Here is a 22,899-nt window from a genome sequence, read left to right as displayed (position 1 = left end):
AAAAAGCCCCCCCCCAAATAAAAAAAACCCTAGTCTACAATAAACTACCAATGGCCCTTAAAAGGGCCTTTTGCTGGGCATTGCCCCAAAGAAATAAGCTCTTTTACCTGTAAAAAAAAAAAAATACAAACACCCCCAACAGTAAAACCCACCATCCAACCAACCCCCCCAAATAAAAAGCCTTTCTAAAAAACCTAAGCTCCCCATTGCCCTGAAAAGGGCATTTGTATGGGAATTGCCCTTAAAATGGCATTTAGCTCTTTTACCTGCCCAGACTCTACTCTAAAAATAAAACCCACCCAAAAAAACCTTAAATAAACCTAACACTAACCCAGACGATCCACTTACAGTTTTTGAAGTTCCGCTTGAAGGATCCATCCAGCCGGCAAGAAGTCTTCATCTGTGTGGCAAGAAGTCTTCATCCATGCGGCCTCTTCCATCTTCATCCATCCGGCGCGGAGCGGGTCCATCCTGAAGACATCCGGCGCGGAGCTCTTCTTCAATACGGTCGCCGCCATAAACTGGAACTTGAATGCAAGTGATGTCATCCATTCCTATTGGATGAAAGGTTCCAATCAGCCAATAGGATTATAGCTGCTAAAATCCTATTGGCTGTTCCAATCAGCCAATAGGATTAAGCTCTCATCCTATTGGCTGATTGGAACAGCCAATAGGATGAGAGCTGCTCAAATCCTATTGGCTGATTGGAACAGCCAATAGGATGAGAGCTGCTCAAATCCTATTGGTTGATTGGAACAGCCAATAGGATTTTAGCAGCTCTAATCCTATTGGCTGATTGGAACAGCCAATAGGATTTAGCAGCTCTAATCCTATTGGCTGATTGGAACATTTCAGCCAATAGGAATGCAAGGGAAGCCATCTTGGATGACGTCACTTGCATTCAAGTTCCAGTTTACGGTGGCAACCATATTGAAGAGGAGCTCCGCACCAGAAGTCTTCAGGATGGACCCGCTCTGCGCCGGATGGATGAAGATAGAAGAGGCCGCATGGATGAAGACTTCGCCGGATGGATGCAGATGAAAGAGGCCGCATGGATGAAGACTTCTTGCTGGCTGGATGGATCCTTCAAGCGGAACTTCAAAAAAGTAGATCATCAGGAGTTAGTGTTAGGTTTATTTAAGGGTTTTTTGGGTGGGTTTTATTAGGGTCTGGGCAGGTAAAAGAGCTAAATGCCCTTTTAAGGGTAATGCCCATGCAAATGCCCTTTTCAGGGCAATGGGGAGCTTAGGTTTTTTAGATAGGCTTTTTATTTGGGGGGGTTGGTTGGTTGGGTGGTGGGTTTTACTGTTGGGGGTGTTTGTATTTTTTTTTACAGGTAAAAGAGCTGATTTATTTGGGGCAATGCCCCGCAAAAGGCCCTTTTAAGGGCCATTGGTAGTTTATTGTAGGCTAGGTTTTTTTTTATTTTGGGGGGGCTTTTTTATTTTGATAGGGCTATTAGATTAGGTGTAATTCATTTTTAATTTTGATACTGTGGTTTTGGTTTTTTCGTAATTTAGTTTTTTGTTTTTTTGTAACTTAGCGTTAATTTATTTTTGTAATTTAGTAATTTTTAATATTAGATTTAAATAATTTGAGTAGAGTTAGGTTTTTTTTAATATGTAATACAGTTAATTTAATTGCTAGTTTAATGTAATTTGAGTATAATAGTTAGGGTAGGTTAAGTAATAGTTTAATATAGTTTCTTTTAATTCTACAGGTAAGTTTTAATTTATTATAACATAGGGATGTTGTAATTTTAATGTAAAGTTAGTGTGTTGTTAGGTTTAGGGGTTAATAGCTTAATTTAGTTTATGGTGATGTGGGGGGCTGGCGGTTTAGGGGTTAATAGCTTCATTTAGTTTATGACGATGTGGGGGGCTGGCGGTTTAGGGGTTAATAGGTTTAGTTAATGGTAGTGATGTGGGAGGCCAGAGGTTTAGGGGTTAATAACTTTAATTAGTGGCGGCGGGGTCCGGAAGCGGTGGAATAGTGGTTAATAACTTTATTTATTGGCGGCGGGTTCCAGGAGTTGCGGAATAGGGGTTAATAACTTTATTTAGTGGCGGTGGGGTCCGGGAGTGGCGGAATAGGGGTTAATAACTTTATTTAGTGGCGGCGGGGTCTGGGAGCGGTGGGATAGGGGTTAAACATTTTAGTATAGTGGAGGTGTTTAGTGACAGGATATAAATAAAGTTCGTAAAAAGCTGAATAGCAGTGAGATAGATGACTGCTAGTTAACAAGAGTCCGATGCTCATTGCCCCGTACTTGGTGCGCGTCTTTTTGCCGGCTTTTTTTATAAATAAGGAGATCGTATTCAGGTCCGCAGTCGTGATGTTAGGCAAGCGTATTGGTGCCGGCGAATGCAGAATAGTTGAGGCTTTGATAAATATCCCCCATAAACTGCCTGGTGTATTATGTGAAATTTCTATATAAAAAACAAGCGATTATCGGATCTGCCACACAAATTCTCGCTTAATCACTTTACAAAAGTTCTCCATCTGGTTTGTGGTGAATTCATTTGTAAGTGATGGGTCAAAAAGTGCCAAGAAAAATAATCTATTCATTATAGCACCAATTCTTCATCTGGGCAAATTGCAACAAATATGACATATAAGAAGCATTCATAAAATATCATTTTCCCTAAAAGAAAATCTGAAAGGTTGACAAACTTTCATATAGAAAAGATACATAAATCTGTATGCAAAGGTTTAAAGGTTGATATACAAGCTTTTACTTAGTTTTCACATGTAGGGCTGAGTTTCTTATTAAAGTATAATGTGTTTTCATCTCCATGTGTTAGTTATTTTTTTCATTTTATTTATTAAATTAACATAAAAAAAACATGTGCATGGATAGTAATTGTAGAATATATGCATGCATTCATGTAGCAGATCTTTAGCTGTTAAAGTGTGTTAAATGGACACAAAATCCAATTTTGTTCATTTATGATTCAGATAGAGCATACAATTTTAAACAACTTTTCCATTTACCTCAGATTTGTTTCATGTTGGTATCCTTTGTTGAAGGATCGGCAACGCACTACTGTGAGCTAGCTGAACACGTCTGTTGAGACAATGACAAGAGACATATATGTGCAGCCAGAAATAAGCATCTAGCTCCCAGTAATACATTGCTACTTCTGAGCCTACCTAGGTATGCTTTTCCACAAAGGATAGCAAGCGAACAAAGCAAACATGATAAAATAATTAAATTGGAAAGTTGTATGCTCTGTATAAATCATGAATGAAAATGTTGGGGTTTTATGTCCCTTTAACAATCAGTTTCCTCAATTACTTATTATTTTAATTAAAACAATATATTTGTTGGTAGATGTAGTAGACAGGATTGAGGCACTGTAGGTCTATGGATACAAACACCTGTATTTGTGTACATATGTATACATGCTCAGCTATTATGTAATCCTATGTATATTTATATTTATTCTTCTGAAACATATACATATTTCTGAACAATTTATACATTTACCAGTGACATTCTGCTTATCCTTTACAACAAAATGACAAAGGGATGCATGGAATACAATCTGAATAGCACCAACATGTACCACATGCAGATCCTATACCAACACTTGAATTATCTAAAGTACATCAATAATGGCATCATATTTATAGACTTTAAAAATAAATACAATGTAAATACAAACAGTACCTCCTATGCATAAGGTGCCTGGATCAAACCAACAGCTGGAATCTGCACGAGGAGGTGTTCCACCAGGGAACCTTATGGTTTTTCCCAAAAAACGCACTAAGTTGGAAGCCATTTCCACTGAGTAGGTTGGATAAAGTTGGTTCACTTTTCCATCAGTGTCTAACACTACAAAATTCCCAAGACTATTCCCTTTTCCATCAGTATAAAGCATTTGGGTAAATCCAGGATAATCCAGGTCTTTGGTGTATTCTGCTAGGTTTGTTCCAGAGATCCAGGCTCCTTGCTTCCATGCATTGCTCATTGCTTTTGCCATGAAGTATATGGAATCATAGATGGTCCCAAACAGTGGAGAAACCTAATGGAATAGATACAGGCTTTTTTATGGATTTCAGATTTATGCATAATCAAAAGCATGTATTTACTTTTATTACTCTATCTTTATCATTTTCTTTCTTTCACTCAGCACTACCTGCTGCATCTAAAGCTCTCTCTACTGATCACCTGTGTAACTGCCACTCCCGCTCCTGAAAAGCTGCATAGTGCACAAGACAAGCACTCTTGTGAGCATACCTCAGTATGACGTTATTAAAATAGCCAACTTTAAAGCAAGGAGAATGAGGTACATTTGGTAATAAAAGTAAGCACACCATGTGTAGTTAACATTAAAATCATATGATTTTGCCTAATTTTATAATAAGCTTTTTTTAAAGTATTAACATTTTAGCTAATATTACAAGTGGAGTTCAAAAAGCCCTTTATTGGCAATAATAAATATTATGGTTATTGTACAAATTTCATAGATAAAAATGTCACTTGAGCTTTAGTTTGAATTTGTATTACATCAGAAAAGGCACATTATTGCTTTTTTACATTTACATAACTAATATTGCGCACTCGTTAAAGTGAAGGTAAACTATTAAAAACAGGGGCACTTTTATTCATGAAAGTTTACATTTCACCCGTTTTTTTTAAAATACTTTCCTTTTATTCTTGAAGTCGCTCCAGAGCTTCACCAGCTCGTCGCAAGCCTCTTCATACATCAGCAATGACGATTCTGACATACTACAATCACGGCTTCCCCCTCGGGGAAATTATTGCCTGAGGCAACGCCGTGATTGAAGGAAGCTGGTTTCATAATTGCTGGGTAAGTTAACCAGAAAGAAGCAGGCGTGGGGCATCGTTTCAGAACGGCGATCTGGCGTTGCAGAAGAAAAAGTATTTTTAAAATCCGGTGCAATGTCAATTTTTATGAATGAAATTTCCCCTGTTTTTAATAGTTTTTTTTAAAAAACGGGCACATTCACATGAAAATTGACATTCACATTAAACAGCGTAATGCAAACTGAGAAACCGCGTGCCCGTTCACGTATTCCCCATAGAAGTCAATGGAGAAGACAAATATAGTAGAATATAAAAATCACGCAAAAACACTAATCTGTTGCGCAAAACCTATGATGTATTCTCCTTGAAAAGTGTACAAGAAAATGTGAATATTTTATATTGCGAAAATGTTTTTTCAATGGAATATGTTCTATTTAATTCTTAATAAATATTTCTCTATATATGTGATGATTTTTGGACTGATATATCTATTTATTGGGAGATGCTGTATATATATGAATATTTATATGTCTAGATATCTCGAGATCTATATGCGAAAATCTCTTTGAAAATCCGCCAATCAGCAGCAGCAGTTGTGCAACTGGGTCAGTACTGCTAAAATGACATGGTCTAATGAATTATCTAATAAATTAACTTGTGATCTATAAAGTTGCCAAATAATGTTACTTTTTCTGCTGCTAATACCTATTTCTATACAATAAAGCATCATGCTGGTCTTACCTGCTGTGAGACTGCATTGTTTACCAAATCTTAAAGGGACATTAAACCCAAATTTTTTCTATCAGGATTTAGAAAGAGTATGCAATTTAAACAACTTTCTGATTTACTTCTATTATCTGATTTGGTTCATTCTCTTGATATATCATAAATAAAGCATATCTAAATAGGCTCAGTAGCTCCAGATTGATTGCTGCATATAGGTGCTGCGTGTAATTGGCTCACCTAAGTGCATTGCTATTTCTTCAACAAAGGATATCTAAAGAATTAAGCAAATTAGATAATAGAAGTATATTGGAATGTTGTTAAAAATTTGTATTCTCTACCTGAATCATGAAAGAAAACTGCATGTCCCTTTAATTTATTTGATAAAAATAATTACCAACTCCTGTTCCTCTTTTGTTGCTGTCAGTAAAGTGCAATTGGGTATATATATTTAATGTCAACAAGTCCTAAAAGACACAAAAACGAGAGGCGCCCTTGGTGCCCTAACTTCTAAACGAGCACAGTGAATAAAATTGTAACGTTCATGTACTCACAAAGGTGACTGCACATCCAGTGCAATAGTAGACAAGCCGAAGCTTTAGAGCCGTTTGGCTGACTCCCCAATGGCCAGTGGGCTGTATGCAGAACTCGTCTCCTGGTGATGGCACAGCTTACGGTGCTGTTATCCAGATCAAGACGTCAACTATACGCCAACAATAAGTCCCAAACAAGGCGGGTTTCCAAGAGGTGTATATATAATAATCCAAGAGCAAGGTAAAAGTATAAAGATACTTTATTAAAACAAATTTAAAATGTTGCTTAGCAACGCGTTTCTCAGCTCAGTACGCCGTTTCATCAGAAAGCTGTGCCATCACCAGGAGACGAGTTCTGCATACAGCCCACTGGCTATTGGGGAGTCAGCCGAATGGCTGTGAAACTTCGGCTTGTCTGCTATTGCACTGGATGTGCAGTCACCTTTGTGAGTACATGAACGTTACAATTTTATTCACTATGCTCGTTTAGAAGTCGCTGCACCAAGGGCGCCTATCGTTTTTGTGTCTTTTAGGACTCATTGTCATTTCTTCTTCCTGTGGAGAGAGCTGCCCTTTGGTTTACACGTTGCTTCGTTGCCCAAAGAATTTGTTGAAGGACTATCTGGCATTAGTATACACCTATACACTATATGTTCAAGGGTTTGTTGAATCACAACTAACATCTGTTAGTGTTATAACAATTTTTAACAGACTTTATTGTTTCACCTTTATATGTTTATTATAGCTCTGTTTGCTTATATGTAATATTGTTCATTTTCACATTGTTCACTCACCATAGGGTAATTGGTTTTGTGGCGCACCTCTCTCTTAGACACACATATTGTGTGTGGTCCGGTGGTCTGTTGTAATATATTTAATGTGCATAAGATTGTAAAGTGAAATCTTTTCATTATCTCCATAGTTAAACACTTCTCTATAGATATAAATCCATGCTCTTCTATATATGTGTATGTACAGTAAGTCAATGTAAACTCCCTGCTTATTTTTTTTTTTTTTTGTAACACCCGAGATCTCATATCTTTGAGCCCTTATAACTTTTGTGTGCAATATTTTTTCAAATAATGTTTATTAGACAGTGTTAATATGAGAGTTACTATACATTGTAATGCATTTTGGAAGTTTTTTTTGTTGCGCAAAGCTGTTAGCTACAGCTCTTCGAGCACAGAAAGGATTGTTGCATAAAGGGCGAATGCACGCAATCGCGATTTTCAATACTTGTAATACCTGCGCTATGGAAATTGATTACGAAAAGATCACATTGCGCACGGAAAACTCATGACACGCTACTTGTAATCTTGCCCAAAATGATCACGTTTGCCCAAAAAGCATGGAAACAATGAAGATTTGTAGTGCAAAACAGTTCAAATATAAAAATCACTAAAAACTGGCATAGAAACGGCTAGATTACGAGTTGTGCGTTAGGGTTAAAAACCAGCGTTGAGAGGTCCTAACGCTGCTTTTTAATGCCCGCTGGTATTACAAGTCTTGAAATGACAGGCTCACCGCTCACTTTTTTGGCCAGACTCAGAAATACCGCAAATCCACTTATGTCAATTGCGTATCCTATATTTTCAATGGGACTTGCATAGCGCCGGTATTACGAGTCTAATCAAAATTGAGCGGTACAGCCTCTCCTGTCAAGACTGATACCGCATTTAAAAGTCAGTAGTTATGAGTTTTACACTACAATGCCGTAGCATAAAACTATTAACTAAAATGCTTAAAAGTACACTAACACCCATAAATTACATATTAACCCCTAAATCGAGGCCCTCCCACATTGCAAACACTAAAATAAATTTTTTAACCCCTAATCTGCCGAACTGGACATCGCCGCCACTATAATAAATATATTAACCCCTAAACCGCCGCACTCCCACATCGCAAACACTAGTTAAATATTATTAACCCCTAATCTGCCTGCCCTAACATCGCCAACACCTACCTACATTTATTAACCCCTAATCTGCCGCCCCCAACGTCGCCGCCACTATAATAAAGTTATTAACCCCTAAACCTAAGTCTAACCCTAAACCTAACACCCCCCTAACTTAAATATAATTTTAATAAATCTAAATAAAATTACTATCATTAACTAAATTATTCCTATTTAACACTAAATACTTACCTGTAAAATAAACCCTAAGATAGCTACAATATAACTAATAATTACATTGTATCTAGTTTAGGGTTAATTTTTATTTTACAGGCAAGTTTGTATTTATTTTAACTAGGTACAATAGTTATTAAATAATTATTAACTATTTAATAACTACCTAGCTAAAATAAAGACAAATTTACCTGTAAAATAAAACCTAACCTATGTTACAATTACACCTAACACTACACTATAATTAAATTAATTCCCTAAACTAAATACAATTAATTACAATTTAAAAAAATTATCTAAAGTACGAAAAAAAACATAATTTATGTAAGAACTTACCTGATAAATTCATTTCTTTCATATTGGCAAGAGTCCATGAACTAGTGACATATGGGATATACAATCCTACCAGGAGGGGCAAAGTTTCCCAAATCTCAAAATGCCTATAAATACACCCCTCACCACACCCACAATTCAGTTTAACGAATAGCCAAGTAGTGGGGTGATAAAGAAAGGGGTAAAAAGCATCAACAAAGGAATTAGGAATAATTGTGCTTTATACAAAAAATGATAACCACCATAAAAAGGGTGGGCCTCATGGACTCTTGCCAATATGAAAGAAATTAATTTATCAGGTAAGTTCTTACATAAATTATGTTTTCTTTCATGTAATTGGCAAGAGTCCATGAGCTAGTGACGTATGGGATATCAAATAACCAAGATGTGGAACTCCACGCAAGAGTCACTAGAGAGGGAGGGATAAAAAATAAACAACAGCCAAATGCTGAAAAAATAATCCACAACCCAAATATAAGTTATTCTTATGAAGAAAAAACTTAAAACAACAGCAGAATAATCATACTGAAACAGCTGCCTGAAGAACTTTTCTACCAAAAACTGCTTCAGAAGAAGCAAATACATCAAAACGGTAGAATTTAGTAAATGTATGCAAAGAGGACTAAGTCGCTGCTTTGCAAATCTGATCAACTGAAGCTTCATTCTTAAAATCCCACGAAGTGGAGACTGACCTAGTAGAATGAGCTGTAATTCTCTGAGGCGGGGCTTGACCCGACTCCAAATAAGCTTGATGAATCAAAAGCTTTAACCAAGAGGCCAAGGAAATAGCAGAAGCCTTCTGACCTTTCCTAGGACCAGAAAATATAACAAATAGACTAGAAGTCTTCCTGAAATCTTTAGTAGCTTCAACATAATATTTCAAAGCTCTTACCACATACAAAGAATGTAAGGATCTTTCCAAAGGATTCTTAGGATTAGGACACAAGGAAGGGACAACAATTTCTCTACTAATGTTGTTAGAATTCACAACCTAAGGTAAAAATTCAAATGAAGTCCGCAAAACTGCCTTATCCTGATAAAAAATCAGAAAAGGATATTCACAAGAAAGAGGAGATAGCTCAGAAACTCTTCTAGCAGAAGAGATAGCCAAAAGGAACAACACTTTCCAAGAAAGTAGTTTAATATCCAAAGAATGCATAGGCTCAAAAGGAGGAGCCTGTAACGCCTTCAAAACCAAATTAAGACTCCAAGGAGGAGAAATCAATTTAATGACAGGCTTAATACGAACTAAAGCCTGTACAAAACAGTGAATATCAGGAAGATTAGCAATCAGAAAGAGCAGAGATTTGTCCCTTCAAGGAACTTGCAGACAAATCCCTATCCAAACCATCCTGGAGAAACTGTAAAATTCTAGGAATTCTAAAAGAAGGTCAAGAGAATTTATGAGAAGAACACCATGAAATTTAAGTCTTCCAAACTCGATAATAAATCTTCCTAGAGACAGATTTACAAGCTTGTAACATAGTATTAATTACTGAGTCAGAGAAACCTCTATGATTTAATACTAAGCATTCAATTTCCATACCTTCAAATTTAATGATTTGAGATCCTGATGGAAAAACGGACCTTGAGACAGTAGGTCCGGTCTTAACGGAAGTGGCCAAGGTTGGCAACTGGAAATCCGAACAAGATCCGCATACCAAAACCTGTGGGGCCATGCTGGAGCCACCAGCAACACAAATGATTGTTCCATGGTGATCTTGGAGAGCACTCTCGGAAGAAGAACTAGAGGCGGGAAGATATAAGCAGGTTGATAACACCAAGGAAGTGTCAGCGCATCCACTGCTTCCGCCTGAGAATCCCTGGACCTGGACAGGTATCTGAGAAGTTTCTTGTTTAGATGAGAAGCCATCAGATCTATTTCTGGAAGACCCCACATCTGAACAATCTGAGAAAACACATCCGGATGGAGAGACCACTCCCCTGGATGTAAAGTCTGACGGCTAAGAAAATCCGCCTCCCAATTGTCTACACCTGGGATATGAACCGCAGAAATTAGACAAGAGATGGATTCTGCCCAAACACGTATCCGAGATACTTCTTTCATAGCTAGGGGACTGTGAGTCCCACCCTAATGATTGACATATGCCACCGTTGTGATATTGTCTGTCTGAAAACAAATGAACGGTTCTCTCTTCAACAGAGGCCAAAACTGAAGAGCTCTGAGAATTGCACGGAGTTCTAAAATATTGATTGGTAATCTCGCCTCTTGAGATTTCCAAACCCCTTGTGCTGTCAGAGATCCCCAGACAGCTCCCCAACCTGAAAGACTCGCATCTGTTTTGATCACAGTCCAGGTTGGCCAAACAAAAGAGGCCCCTTGAACTAAACTCTGGTGATTTAACCACCACATCAGAGAGTGTTGAACATTGGGATTTAAGGATATTAATTGTGATATCTTTGTATAATCCCGGCACCATCGATTCAGCATGCAAAGCTGGAGAGGTTTCATGTGAAAACGAGCAAAAGGAATCACGTCTGATGCTGCAGTCATGAGGCCTAAAACTTCCATGCACATAGCCACTGAAGGGAATAACTGAGACTGAAGGGGCGACAGGCTGCAACCAATTTTAAATGTCTCTTGTCTGTTAGAGACAGAGTCATGGACACTGAATCTGGAAACCTAAAAAGGTGACCCTTGTCTGAGGAATCAAAAAACTCTTTGGTAAATTGATCCTCCAACCATGTTTTCGAAGAAACAACACAAGTTGATTTGTGTGAGATTCTGCAGAACGTAAAGGCTGAGCTAGTACCAAGCTATCGTCCAAATAAGGAAACACCGCAATACCCTGTTCTCTTATTACAGAGAGTAGAGCACCCAGAACCTTTGCTAGGCCAAATGGAAGAGCAACAAATTGGTAATGCTTGTCTAGACAAAAGAATCTCAGGAACTGATAATGTTCTGGATGAATCGGAATATGAAGGTAAGCATCCTGCAAGTATATTGTAGACATATAATGTCCTTGCTGAACAAAAGGCAGAATAGACGTTATAGTCACCATCTTGAAAGTTGGTACTCTTACATAACGATTCAAAATTTTCAGATCCAGAACTGGTCTGAATGAATTTTCTTTCTTTGGGACAATGAATAGATTTGAATAAAACCCCAGGCCTTGTTCCTGAAAAGGAACCGGCATGATTACCCCTGAAACCTCCAGATCTGAAACACACTTCAGGAAAGCCTGAGCTTTTACTGGATTCACGGGGATGCGTGAGAGTAAAAATCTTCTCACAGGAGGTCTTACTCTGAATCCTATTCGGTACCCCTGAGAGACAATGCTCTGAATCCATTGATTTTGGACAGAATTTATCCAAACATCCTTGAAAAACCTTAATCTGCCCCCTACTAGCTGTGCTGGATTGAGGGCCGCACCTTCATGCAGATTTAGGGGCTGATTTTGGTTTATTGAAAGGCTTGGATTTATTCCAATTTGAGGAAGGCTTCCAATTGGAAACAGATTCCTTGGGGGAAGGATTCGATTTTTGTTCCTTATTTTGACGAAAGGAATGAAAACGATTAGAAGCCTTAGATTTAACCTTAGGTTTTTTATCCTGAGGCAAGAAAAACTAATTTCCCTCCAGTAACAGTTGAAATAATAGAATCCAACTGAGAACCAAATAAATTATTACCTTGGAAAGAAAGAGATAGTAATCTAGACTTAGATGTCATATCAGCATTCCAAGATTTAAGCCATAAAGCTCTTCTAGCTAAAATAGCCAAAGACATGGATCTAACATCAATTTTGATAATATCAAAAATGGCATCACAAATAAAATGGTTAGCATGTTGTAGTAAGTGAACAATGCTAGCTATGTCAGAATCCAATTCTTCTTGCGCTAATTTCTCCAACCAAAAAGTTGAAGCAGCTGCAACATCAGCCAAAGTAATTGCAGGCCTAAGAAGATGACCTAAATATAAATAGGCTTCCTATCTAAAGGATCTTTAAAGGAAGTACTATCTTCCATAGGAATAGTGGTTCGTTTAGCAAGAGTAGAAATAGCCCCATCAACTTTGGGGATCTTTTCCCAAAACTCTATTGCAATCGCTGGTAAAGGATACAATTTTTTAAACCTTGCAGAAGGATTAAAAGGAGTACCTGGCTTATTCCATTCCTAAGAAATCATGTCAGAAATAGCATCAGGAATAGGAAAAACCTCTGGAGTAACCACAGTAGGTTTAAAAACAGCATTTAAACCTTTACTAGTTTAATATTAAGAGGATTAGCTTCCTCAATATCCAAAGTAATTAACACTTCTTTTAACAAAGAATGCATATACTCTATTTAAAATAAATAAATAAGTAGATTTGTCAGTGTCAACGTCTGAGGAAGGATCTTCTGAATCAGATAGATCCTCATCAGAGGTTGATAATTCATTATGTTGTCGGTCATTTGAAATTTCATCAACTGAATGAGAAGTTTTAAAGACCTCTTACGCTTATTAGAAGGTGGAAATGCAGACAAAGCCTTCTGAATAGAATCAGTAACAAATTCTTTAAAATTCATAGGTATATCATGTACAATAGAAGTTGAAGGAACTGCAACCGGCAATGTACTATTAAAGATGGACACTTTATCTGCATGTAAAAGTTTATCATGACAACTAATATAAATGACATTAGGAGATATAATCTCCACAATTTTACATCAAATGCACTTAGCTTTGGTAGAACCGATGTCAGGCAGCAAAGTTCCAGCAGATACTTCTGAGACAGGATCAGATTGAGACATCTTACAGAATGTAAAAGAAAGAACAACATATAAAGCAAAATGATCAATTTCCTTATATGACAGTTTCAGGAATGGGAAAAAATGCAAATAGCATAGCCCTCTGACATAGAAAAAGGCAAGAGGCAAAAGCAATGGGGCAATAAATAATGAAAAAAAGTTTGGCGCCAAGTATGATGCACAACGTAACAGAAATTTTTTTGGTGCCAACCATGTCCGGAAATGACACACTCGCGTCAATAACGACGTGAACCCCTGTGTCAACTACGACACCGGAAATGACGAACTAGCATCAACGGACGTGCCTTTTCGCGCCAAAAATTCTCGCGCCAAGAATGATGCAATAAAGTGTAGCATTTAGCGCACCCGCGAGCCTAAGACAGCCCGCAATTTAAAACAAGTAGTCAATTGAAAAAAAGACTAAACCTCAGGTAAGAAAATATTTCTCAATATTAACTTTCCCAAATATGAAACTGACAATCTGCAAAAGGAAATACAGGAACCTGACTCATGGCAAATATAAGTACAATGCATATATTTAGAACTTTATATAAATGCATAAAATGCCAAACCATAACTGAGGTGTCTTAAGAAATAAAAACATACTTACCAAAGACACTCATCCACATATAGCAGATAGCCAAACCAGTACTGAAACAGTTATCAGTAGAGGTAATGGTATATGAGAGTATATTGTCGATCTGAAAAGGGAGGTAGGAGATGAATCTCTACGACCGATAACAGAGAACCTATGAAATAGACCCCCATTAGGAAAATCACTGCATTCAATAGGTAATACTCTTTATGTCCCTCTGACATTCGCTGTACTTTGAGAGGAATCTGGCTTCAAAATGCTGAGAAGCGCATGTCAACGTAGAAATCTTAGCACAAACTTACTTCACCACCTCCATAGGAGGCAAAGTTTGTAAAACTGAATAAAAAGAGAGAAGCGCTCAACCTGGAAAAGAACAATAGCATAATAGCTTGTTCTATGGCTAGTTACCACCCAAGAAGCAGCCTCTTTTTGCTCAACATGTGCCTTTCACAGAGAAGTACTTTCCTGAAGCATATCAGTCTGATCCTGACTTCACAGTACAGTCCAGCCCCGAAATACCAGGCAATCCTTCTCTGAACGAGAGAAACAGCAAAACCCTAGACGTACGTTTCGGCCTATTGTGGGCCTCTACAGTGAGATGCAGCCACATCCCTCCAGGCACACTGAGCAACGGGTCCACGTCTGGATTCCCGCATCACACTTAGGGAGACTTCCCAAAATGTCATTATTTGCATAAATAAAAAGAGAGAAGCGCTCAACCTGGAAACGAACAATAGCATAATAGCTTGTTCTATGGCTAGTTACCACCCAAGAAGCAGCCTCTTTTTGCTCAACATGTGCCTTTCACAGAGAAAAACTTTCCTGAAGCATATCAGTCTGATCCTGACTTCACAGTACAGTCCAGCCCCAAAATACCAGGCAATCCTTCTCTGAACGAGAGAAACAGCAATACCCCAGACGTACGTTTCGGCCTATTGTGGGCCTCGTCAGTGAGGTGCAGCCACATCCCTCCAGGCACACTGAGCAACGGGTCCACGTCTGGATTCCCGCATCACACTTAGGGAGTTTTCCCAAAATGTCATAATTTGCATAAATAAAAGAGAGAAGCGCTCAACCTGGAAACGAACAATAGGATAATAGCTTGTTCTATGGCTAGTTACCACCCAAGAAGCAGCCTCTTTTTGCTCAACATGTGCCTTTCACAGAGAAGAACTTTCCTGAAGCATATCAGTCTGATCCTGACTTCACAGTACAGTCCAGCCCCGAAATACCAGGCAATCCTTCTCTGAACGAGAGAAACAGCAAAACCCTAGACGTACGTTTCGGCCTATTGTGGGCCTCTACAGTGAGGTGCAGCCACATCCCTCCAGGCACACTGAGCAACGGGTCCACGTCTGGATTCCCGCATCACACTTAGGGAGACTTCCCAAAATGTCATTATTTGCATAAATAAAAAGAGAGAACCGCTCAACCTGGAAGCAAACAATAGCATAATAGCTTGTTCTATGGCTAGTTACCACCCAAGAAGCAGCCTCTTTTTGCTCAACATGTGCCTTTCACAGAGAAGAACTTTCCTGAAGCATATCAGTCTGATCCTGACTTCACAGTACAGTCCAGCCCCGAAATACCAGGCAATCCTTCTCTGAACGAGAGAAACAGCAATACCCCAGACGTACGTTTCGGCCTATTGTGGGCCTCGTCAGTGAGGTGCAGCCACATTCCTCCAGGCACACTGAGCAACGGGTCCACGTCTGGATTCCCGCATCACACTTAGGGAGATTTCCCAAAATGTCATAATTTGCATAAATAAAAGAGAGAAGCGCTCAACCTGGAAATGAACAATAGGATAATAGCTTGTTCTATGGCTAGTTACCACCCAAGAAGCAGCCTCTTTTTGCTCAACATGTGCCTTTCACAGAGAAGAACTTTCCTGAAGCATATCAGTCTGATCCTGACTTCACAGTACAGTCCAGCCCCGAAATACCAGGCAATCCTTCTCTGAACGAGAGAAACAGCAAAACCCCAGACATACGTTTTGGCCTATTGTGGGCCTCTTCAGTGAGATATATGAGAGTATATCGTCGATCTGAAAAGGGAGGTAGGAGATGAATCTCTACGACCAATAACAAAGAACCTATGAAATAGACCCCCATTAGGAAAATCACTGCATTCAATAGGTAATACTCTCCACGTCCCTCTGACATTCGCTGTACTCTGAGAGGAATCTGGCTTCAAAATGCTGAGAAGCGCATATCAACGTAGAAATCTTAGCACAAACTTACTTCACCACCTCCATAGGAGGCAAAGTTTGTAAAACTGAATTGTGGGTGTGGTGAGGGGTGTATTTATAGGCATTTTGAGGTTTGGGAAACTTTGCCCCTCCTGGTAGGATTGTATATCCCATACGTCACTAGCTCATGGACTCTTGCCAATTACATGAAAAAAACAAACACTAAATTACAGAAAATAATAAAATAATTACAAGTTTTTTAAACTAATTACACCTAATCTAATCCCCCTAATAAAATAAAAAAGCCCCCCAAAATAATAAAAAACCCTACCCTATACTAAATTACAAATGGCCCTTAAAAGGGCCTTTTGCGGGGCATTGCTCCAAAGTAATCAGCTCTTTTACCTGTAAAAAAAAGTACTATACCCCCCCAACATTAAAACCCACCACCCACACACCCAACCCTACTCTAAAACCCACCCAATACCCCCTTAATAAAACCTAACACTAACCCCTTGAAGATCACCCTACCTTGAGAAGTCTTCACCCAACTGGGCCGAAGTCCTCAACTAAGCCGGGCGAAGTGGTCCTCCAGATGGGCAGAAGTCTTCATCTAAGCCTGGAAAAAGAGGTCCTCCAGACAGGCAAAAGTCTTCATCCAGGCGGCATCTTCTATCTTCATCCATCCGGCGCTGAGTAGCTCCATCTTCAAGACATCCGACGCGGAGCATCCTCTTCAAACGACGTCTAACTGAAGAATGAAGGGGAAGAAGAGGAGATCCGGACCGGCAACCATCTTGGCTCCATCGTGAAGACCTCCAGCGCAGATCAATATTCTTCTTCCGACGTCCAACTGAAGAATGAAGGTTCCTTTAAGGGACGTCATCCAAGATGGCGTCCCTTCAATTCCGATTGGCTGATAGAATTCTATCAGCCAATCGGAATTAAGGTAGAAAAAATCCTATTGACTGATGCAATCAGCCAATAGGATTGAACTTCAATCCTATTGGCTGATCCAATCAGCCAATAGGATTGAGCTTGTATTCTATTGGCTGATTGGATCAGCCAATAGAATGTGAGCTCAATCCTATTGGCTGATTGCATCAGCCAATAGGATTTTTTTTTTCCGTACTTTAGATAATTGTATTTAATTGTATGTAGTTTAGGGAATTACTTTAATTATAGTGTAGTGTTAGGTGTAATTGTAATTTAGGTTAGGTTTTATTTTACAGGTAAATTTGTCTTTATTTTAACTAGGCAGCTATTAAATTGTTAATAACTATTTAATAACTATTCTACCTAGTTAAAATAAATAAAAAGTTGCCTGTAAAATAAAAATAAATCCTAAACTAGCTATAAAGTAACTATTAGTTATATTGTAGCTATCTTAGGGTTTATTTTATAGGTAAGTATTTAATTTTAAATAGGAATAATTTAGTTAATTGTAGTTATTTTATTTAGATTTATTTAAATTATATTTAAGTTAGGGGGGGTTAGGTTTAGAGTTAGACTTAGGTTTAGGGGTTAAGAACTTTAATATAGTGGCGGCAACGTTGGGGGCAGCAGATTAGGGTTTAATAAGTGTAGGTAGGTGGCAGCGACATTGGAGGCGACACATTAGGGGTTAATAAATATAATGTAGGTGTCGGCAATGTTGGGGGCAGCAGAATAGGGGTTAATAAGTATAATGTAGGTGGCAGCGGTGTCCAGAGCGGCAGATTATGGGTTAATATAATGTAGGTGTCTGCAATGTTGGGGGTGGCGGATTAGGGGTTAATAAGTGTAAGGTTAGGGGTGTTTAGACTTGGGGTTCATGTTAGGGTGTTAGGTATAGACATAAATGTATTTTCCCCATAGGAATCAATGGGGCTGCGTTAAGAGCTGAACGCTGCTTTTTTGCAGGTGTTAGTTTTTTTTTCAGCCGGCTCTCCCCCATTGATTCCTATGGGGAAATCGTGCACAAGCACGTTTTGCCAGCTCATCGCTACCGTAAGCAGCGCTGGTATTGAGGTGAGATGTGGAGCAAAATTTTGCTCTTCGCTCACTTTTCTGCGGCTAACGCCGGTTTTCTAAAGACGTGTAATACCAGCGCTGTCTGCAAGTGAGCGGTGAGTCAAAACTGCTCGTTAGCACCGCACCCCTGTTACCGCAAAACTCGTAATCTAGGTGAAAGTGTTTTCTGTTGGATTAAAATAATGCTGCAAAGCGAAAGGCTTTCAATGCATCAAGTAGAAAACAAAGCACTGCAAAACCAACTGAATTTTTTTTTCAACAAGGCCTTGAATTTAAAGGGAAAGAAAGGACAAACTTTAAATGTGCATGAACGCATTTAAATTTCAAATAGAAAAAATAGCTTCTAATAAAAGTTATTGTCTTAGTTGTATATGCACATATGCTATGTATGACTAGAGCATCAGAATTCAAACACCATGCCAGAGAGCTGGTGGTGATGTGTATTGTATCAGACTGTGTCATATAAGCCACGCTGACTCTCTGAGAAGGTGTGCTGTTTGAATGCTGGTGCACGGAGCACTAACAGCATATGTGTGTATGCTAATGAAAAACTAATAATATTAACTAGAAGCATTTATAATAATGGAAGTATATTACAATAATGCTAATATTAAAAATCTAAATGCACTTTCAGTTATATCCTTTCAATCAATTTTAAAAGCCTGCAAAACTGCATGTGAATAGCTTTACACATAATTGTATATATAAAAGGTAGAATATATACAAAATATATCATAGTAAAAAATTTGTACTGATGTTTTGATGATCTTTTGTTTGTTATGTTTCTCCTCTTTTTTTATTCTGTTTGATTTAAAGTGAATGTCAATTTTGATGCTAAAGTGCACGGTTTTTAAAAATTAGATTAAAAACAGGGGCACTTTATTCATCACAATTTACATCTTACTCCTGTTGAGAAAAAAATTACCTTTTAATCTTCACAGCAGCTCCAGCTTCCTCCGCCTGTCGCAAAGCCTCTTCCTGGGTCTAAAATGAGGAATCCGGCTTCCTCCAACCACGGCGTTGAATCAGACACTGATTCCCCCGGGGGGGGGGGGGAGCTGTGATTGGAGGATAACCTATCCATCATTTGTGACATCAGAAATGGCTTGCAACAACCGGAGGAAGCTGGAGCTGCTGTGAAGATTAAAAGGTAAGTTTTTTTTTTTTCTCAACAGGAGCGAAATGTAAATTTTGATGAATTAAAGTGCCCCTGTTTTTAATTGAATTTTTAAAAACCGGGCACTTTAGCATCAAAATTGACATTCACTTTAAAAGGAAAAATATTTGATCAGTTTGGTGCATTTTAGGATGCAGGATTTTTTTATTTTTTTTAAAGGGACATGAACCCCAATTTTTTTTTTCATGATTCAGATACAACATACAACTTTAAACAACTTTCCATTTTACTTCTATTATCAAATTTGCTTTATTCTCTTGGTATCCTTTGTTGAAGGATCAGCAATGCACTTCTAGGAACTAGCTGAACACACCTAGTGATCTAATGACAAGAGGCATATATGTGTTGCTACTCCTGAGCCTATCTGGATATGCTTTTCAACAAACGCTAACAAGAGAGCAAAGTAAATTAGTTAATAGAAGTAAATTTGAAATTTGGTTCAAATGACATGCTCTATCTGAATCAATAGAAGTTTAACTTTGACTTTACTGTCTTCTTAGCATGGAATTTCTCAAGCACTTGTAACCCGTTACCGTGTTAAGGTAGCTGGTTTGCAGACTTTCAGTGTTGGCGATACAAAGGATTTATTGTACCACAAAGTATTTTAGTTGGAAACCCCTATTTTGTTTGACTCTTAAAAGTATACACATATGTACACAATTGCAAAAATGTATGTATAAAAATGCTTTCAAAACAACCAACAATAATGAAATGCTTCTGATTAGCTTTAAACACAGTTATTCAGTTATACTTTAGAGAATAAAAAACATGACTTGAACTTTTCAACAATAGGTTAGAGCAATTACTGCGGGATGGCAGTGTTCAGTTATTTTATTGAAAGACGGTCTCATAAAAATATAGAACTTGACGGTATCTAAGAACCAAAAAGACCCCTCAAGTCTACCCAATTTACATGTTACTGTTTCTTAGGATAGCCTTATGCATGTCCCAGGCAATTCTCAATTCTTTTTTACAGTCCCTGTGTTTACCACCTCTGTTGGAAGTTTATTCCACAAATCCACCACCCTTTCTCCTGAATTTGTTATCCTCTGTTCTATTATAGTTATATGATGTTTATAGCATGAGCATTTAAACTGGCCAACTATGACAAATCAATACAATATGTAAATACATCAAATGAGAAAATATTTTATAGGTACGTACTTGATCTGGTGCCAAATTAGTTTTTATTATCTTCTTCTCTTTAACCTCTGCAAATACATCATAGAAGGACTTCTCCTCATAATCCATAGTTATTGTCAGCACGGCGTCATAAGCCTCTTGAAGTTTGTTGATTTTATCAAGGGCGTAGAATGAATTGTTTTTGTAAGGAAGGCTGTAAAGTAAAGTGTCGTATGGTACAAAGACATATCTTCCATCTGTTAGTCCCATTTCATGCGCTTTTGTAAGAAAGGTGGCCTGTTCTTCACCTCCAATGAGTACAGAATGCATGCACATAACAATAACTAAAACACAAAAACCACAAACCAAGTTACACAATATGAGCACTCCAAGAACTGAAATGTGATTATACAGGAAATAATTGTGACCCAAATACAACTATGCCTTTTTTAATCACAATTTTGACCTTAAAGGACCACTAAATACAGTAGATTTGCATAATCAACAAATGCATGATAAAAAGACAATGCAATAGTACTTAGTCTGAACTTCAAATGAATAGTAGACTTTGTTCTGACAAATTTCAGTTATGTCAATTTCCATTCCCCCTATATCATGTGACAGCCATCTGCCTGTAAAACCGCTGCTCCTTAACCTGATCCGATCGGGATGATTGATGGCCCCTACTAGCGGAAATATTTCTACATATATTTGTATATACTATATAAATATATATATATATATACAGTATATACTGTATATATACAGTATATATATATATATATATATATATATATATATATATATATATATATATATATATAAACAGGTATACCTCCCTTTTCCACGCTTCACTTTACCCGGCTTCGCTAATACAGCGCTCCGTGGAGCTGAAGTTTAAACTCCAACGGCTAGATTTAGAGTTTGGCGGCCAAAGGGGTGCGTTAGCTACGCGTGCTTTTTTTCCCCTGCACCTTTTAAATACCGCTGGTATTTAGAGTTCACAGAATGGCTGGGTTTTCAGTGCGTTAGGCTCCAAAAAGGGAGCATAGAGCATAATTTAACGCCACTGCAACTCACGATACCAGCGGTGCTTACGGACGCGGCCAGCTTCAAAAACGTGCTCGTGCACGATTCTCCCATAGAAAACAATGGGGCTGTTTGAGCTGGAAAAAACCTAACACCTGCAAAAAAGCCGCGTTCAGCTCCTAACGCAGCCCCATTGTTTCTTATGGGGAAACACTTCCTACGTCTGCACCTAACACTCTAACATGTACCCCGAGTCTAAACACCCCTAACCTTACACTTATTAACCTCTAATCTGCCGCCCCCGCAATCGCTGACCCCTGCATATTATTTTTAACCCCTAATCTGCCGCTCCGTACACCCCCGCCACCTACATTATCCCTATGTACCCCTAATCTGCTGCCCTAACATCGCCGACCCCTATATTATATTTATTAACCCCTAATCTGCTGCCCCCAACGTCGCCTCCACCTAACTACACTTATTAACCCCTAATCTGCCGACCGGACCTGAGCGCTACTATAATAAATGTATTAACCCCTAATCCGCCTCACTCCCGCCTCAATAACCCTATAATAAATAGTATTAACCCCTATTCTGCCCTCCCTAACATTGCCGACACCTAACTTCAAGTATTAACCCCTAATCTGCCGACAGGAGCTCACCACTACTCTAATAAATTTATTAACCCCTAAAGCTAAGTCTAACTTTAACCCTAACACCCCCCTAAATTAAATATAATTTAAATCAAACAAAATAAATTAACTCTTATTAAATAAATTATTCCTATTTAAAGCTAAATACTTACCTGTAAAATAAACCCTAATATAGCTACAATATAAATTATAATTATATTGTAGCAATTTTAGGATTTATATTTATTTTACAGGCAACTTTGTAATCATTTTAACCAGGTACAATAGCTATTAAATAGTTAATAACTATTTAATAGTTACCTAGTTAAAATAATTACAAAATTACCTGTAAAAAAAATCCTAACCTAAGAAACAATTAAACCTAACACTACACTATCAATAAATTAATTAAATAAAATACCTACAATTATCTACAATTAAACCTAACACTACACTATCAATAAATAAATTAAATACAATTCCTAAAAAAAAATACAATTAAATAAACTAACTAAAGTACAAAAAATAAAAAAGAACTAAGTTACAAAAAATAAAAAAATATTTACAAACATTAGAAAAAAATTACAACAATTTTAAACTAATTACACCTACTCTAAACCCCCTAATAAAATAACAAAGCCCCCCAAAATAAAAAAATGCCCTACCCTATTCTAAATTAAAAAAGTTCAAAGCTCTTTTACCTTACCAGCCCTGAACAGGGCCCTTTGCGGGGCATGCCCCAAAGAATTCAGCTCTTTTGCCTGTAAAAAAAACACATACAATACCCCCCCACAACATTACAACCCACCACCCACATACCCCTAATCTAACCCAAACCCCCCTTAAATAAACCTAACACTAAGCCCCTGAAGATCTTCCTACCTTATCATCACCATGC

The 22,899-nt window shown here is 38.0% G+C and overlaps 1 protein-coding gene across 1 annotated transcript in view; it reads right to left on the bottom strand.

Annotated features, from left to right (window-relative positions):
- Positions 1-22,899, bottom strand: part of LOC128652673 (retinal guanylyl cyclase 2-like) — a 163,392-nt gene that overhangs the window by 120,644 nt on the left and 19,849 nt on the right. Inside the window, exons 2-3 of the mRNA XM_053705603.1 lie at positions 20,383-20,684; positions 3,674-4,028 (exon numbers count right to left, since the gene is read on the bottom strand). Coding sequence (XP_053561578.1) covers positions 3,674-4,028; positions 20,383-20,684 — 657 coding nt within the window. The remainder of the gene's footprint in view (positions 1-3,673; positions 4,029-20,382; positions 20,685-22,899) is intronic.

The sequence above is a fragment of the Bombina bombina genome, chromosome 3, assembly GCF_027579735.1.
Source record: "Bombina bombina isolate aBomBom1 chromosome 3, aBomBom1.pri, whole genome shotgun sequence".
Lineage (NCBI taxonomy): Eukaryota > Metazoa > Chordata > Amphibia > Anura > Bombinatoridae > Bombina > Bombina bombina.
The sequence above is the reverse complement of the archived record's forward strand: the minus strand, read 5'-3'. Positions and strand labels throughout refer to the sequence as shown.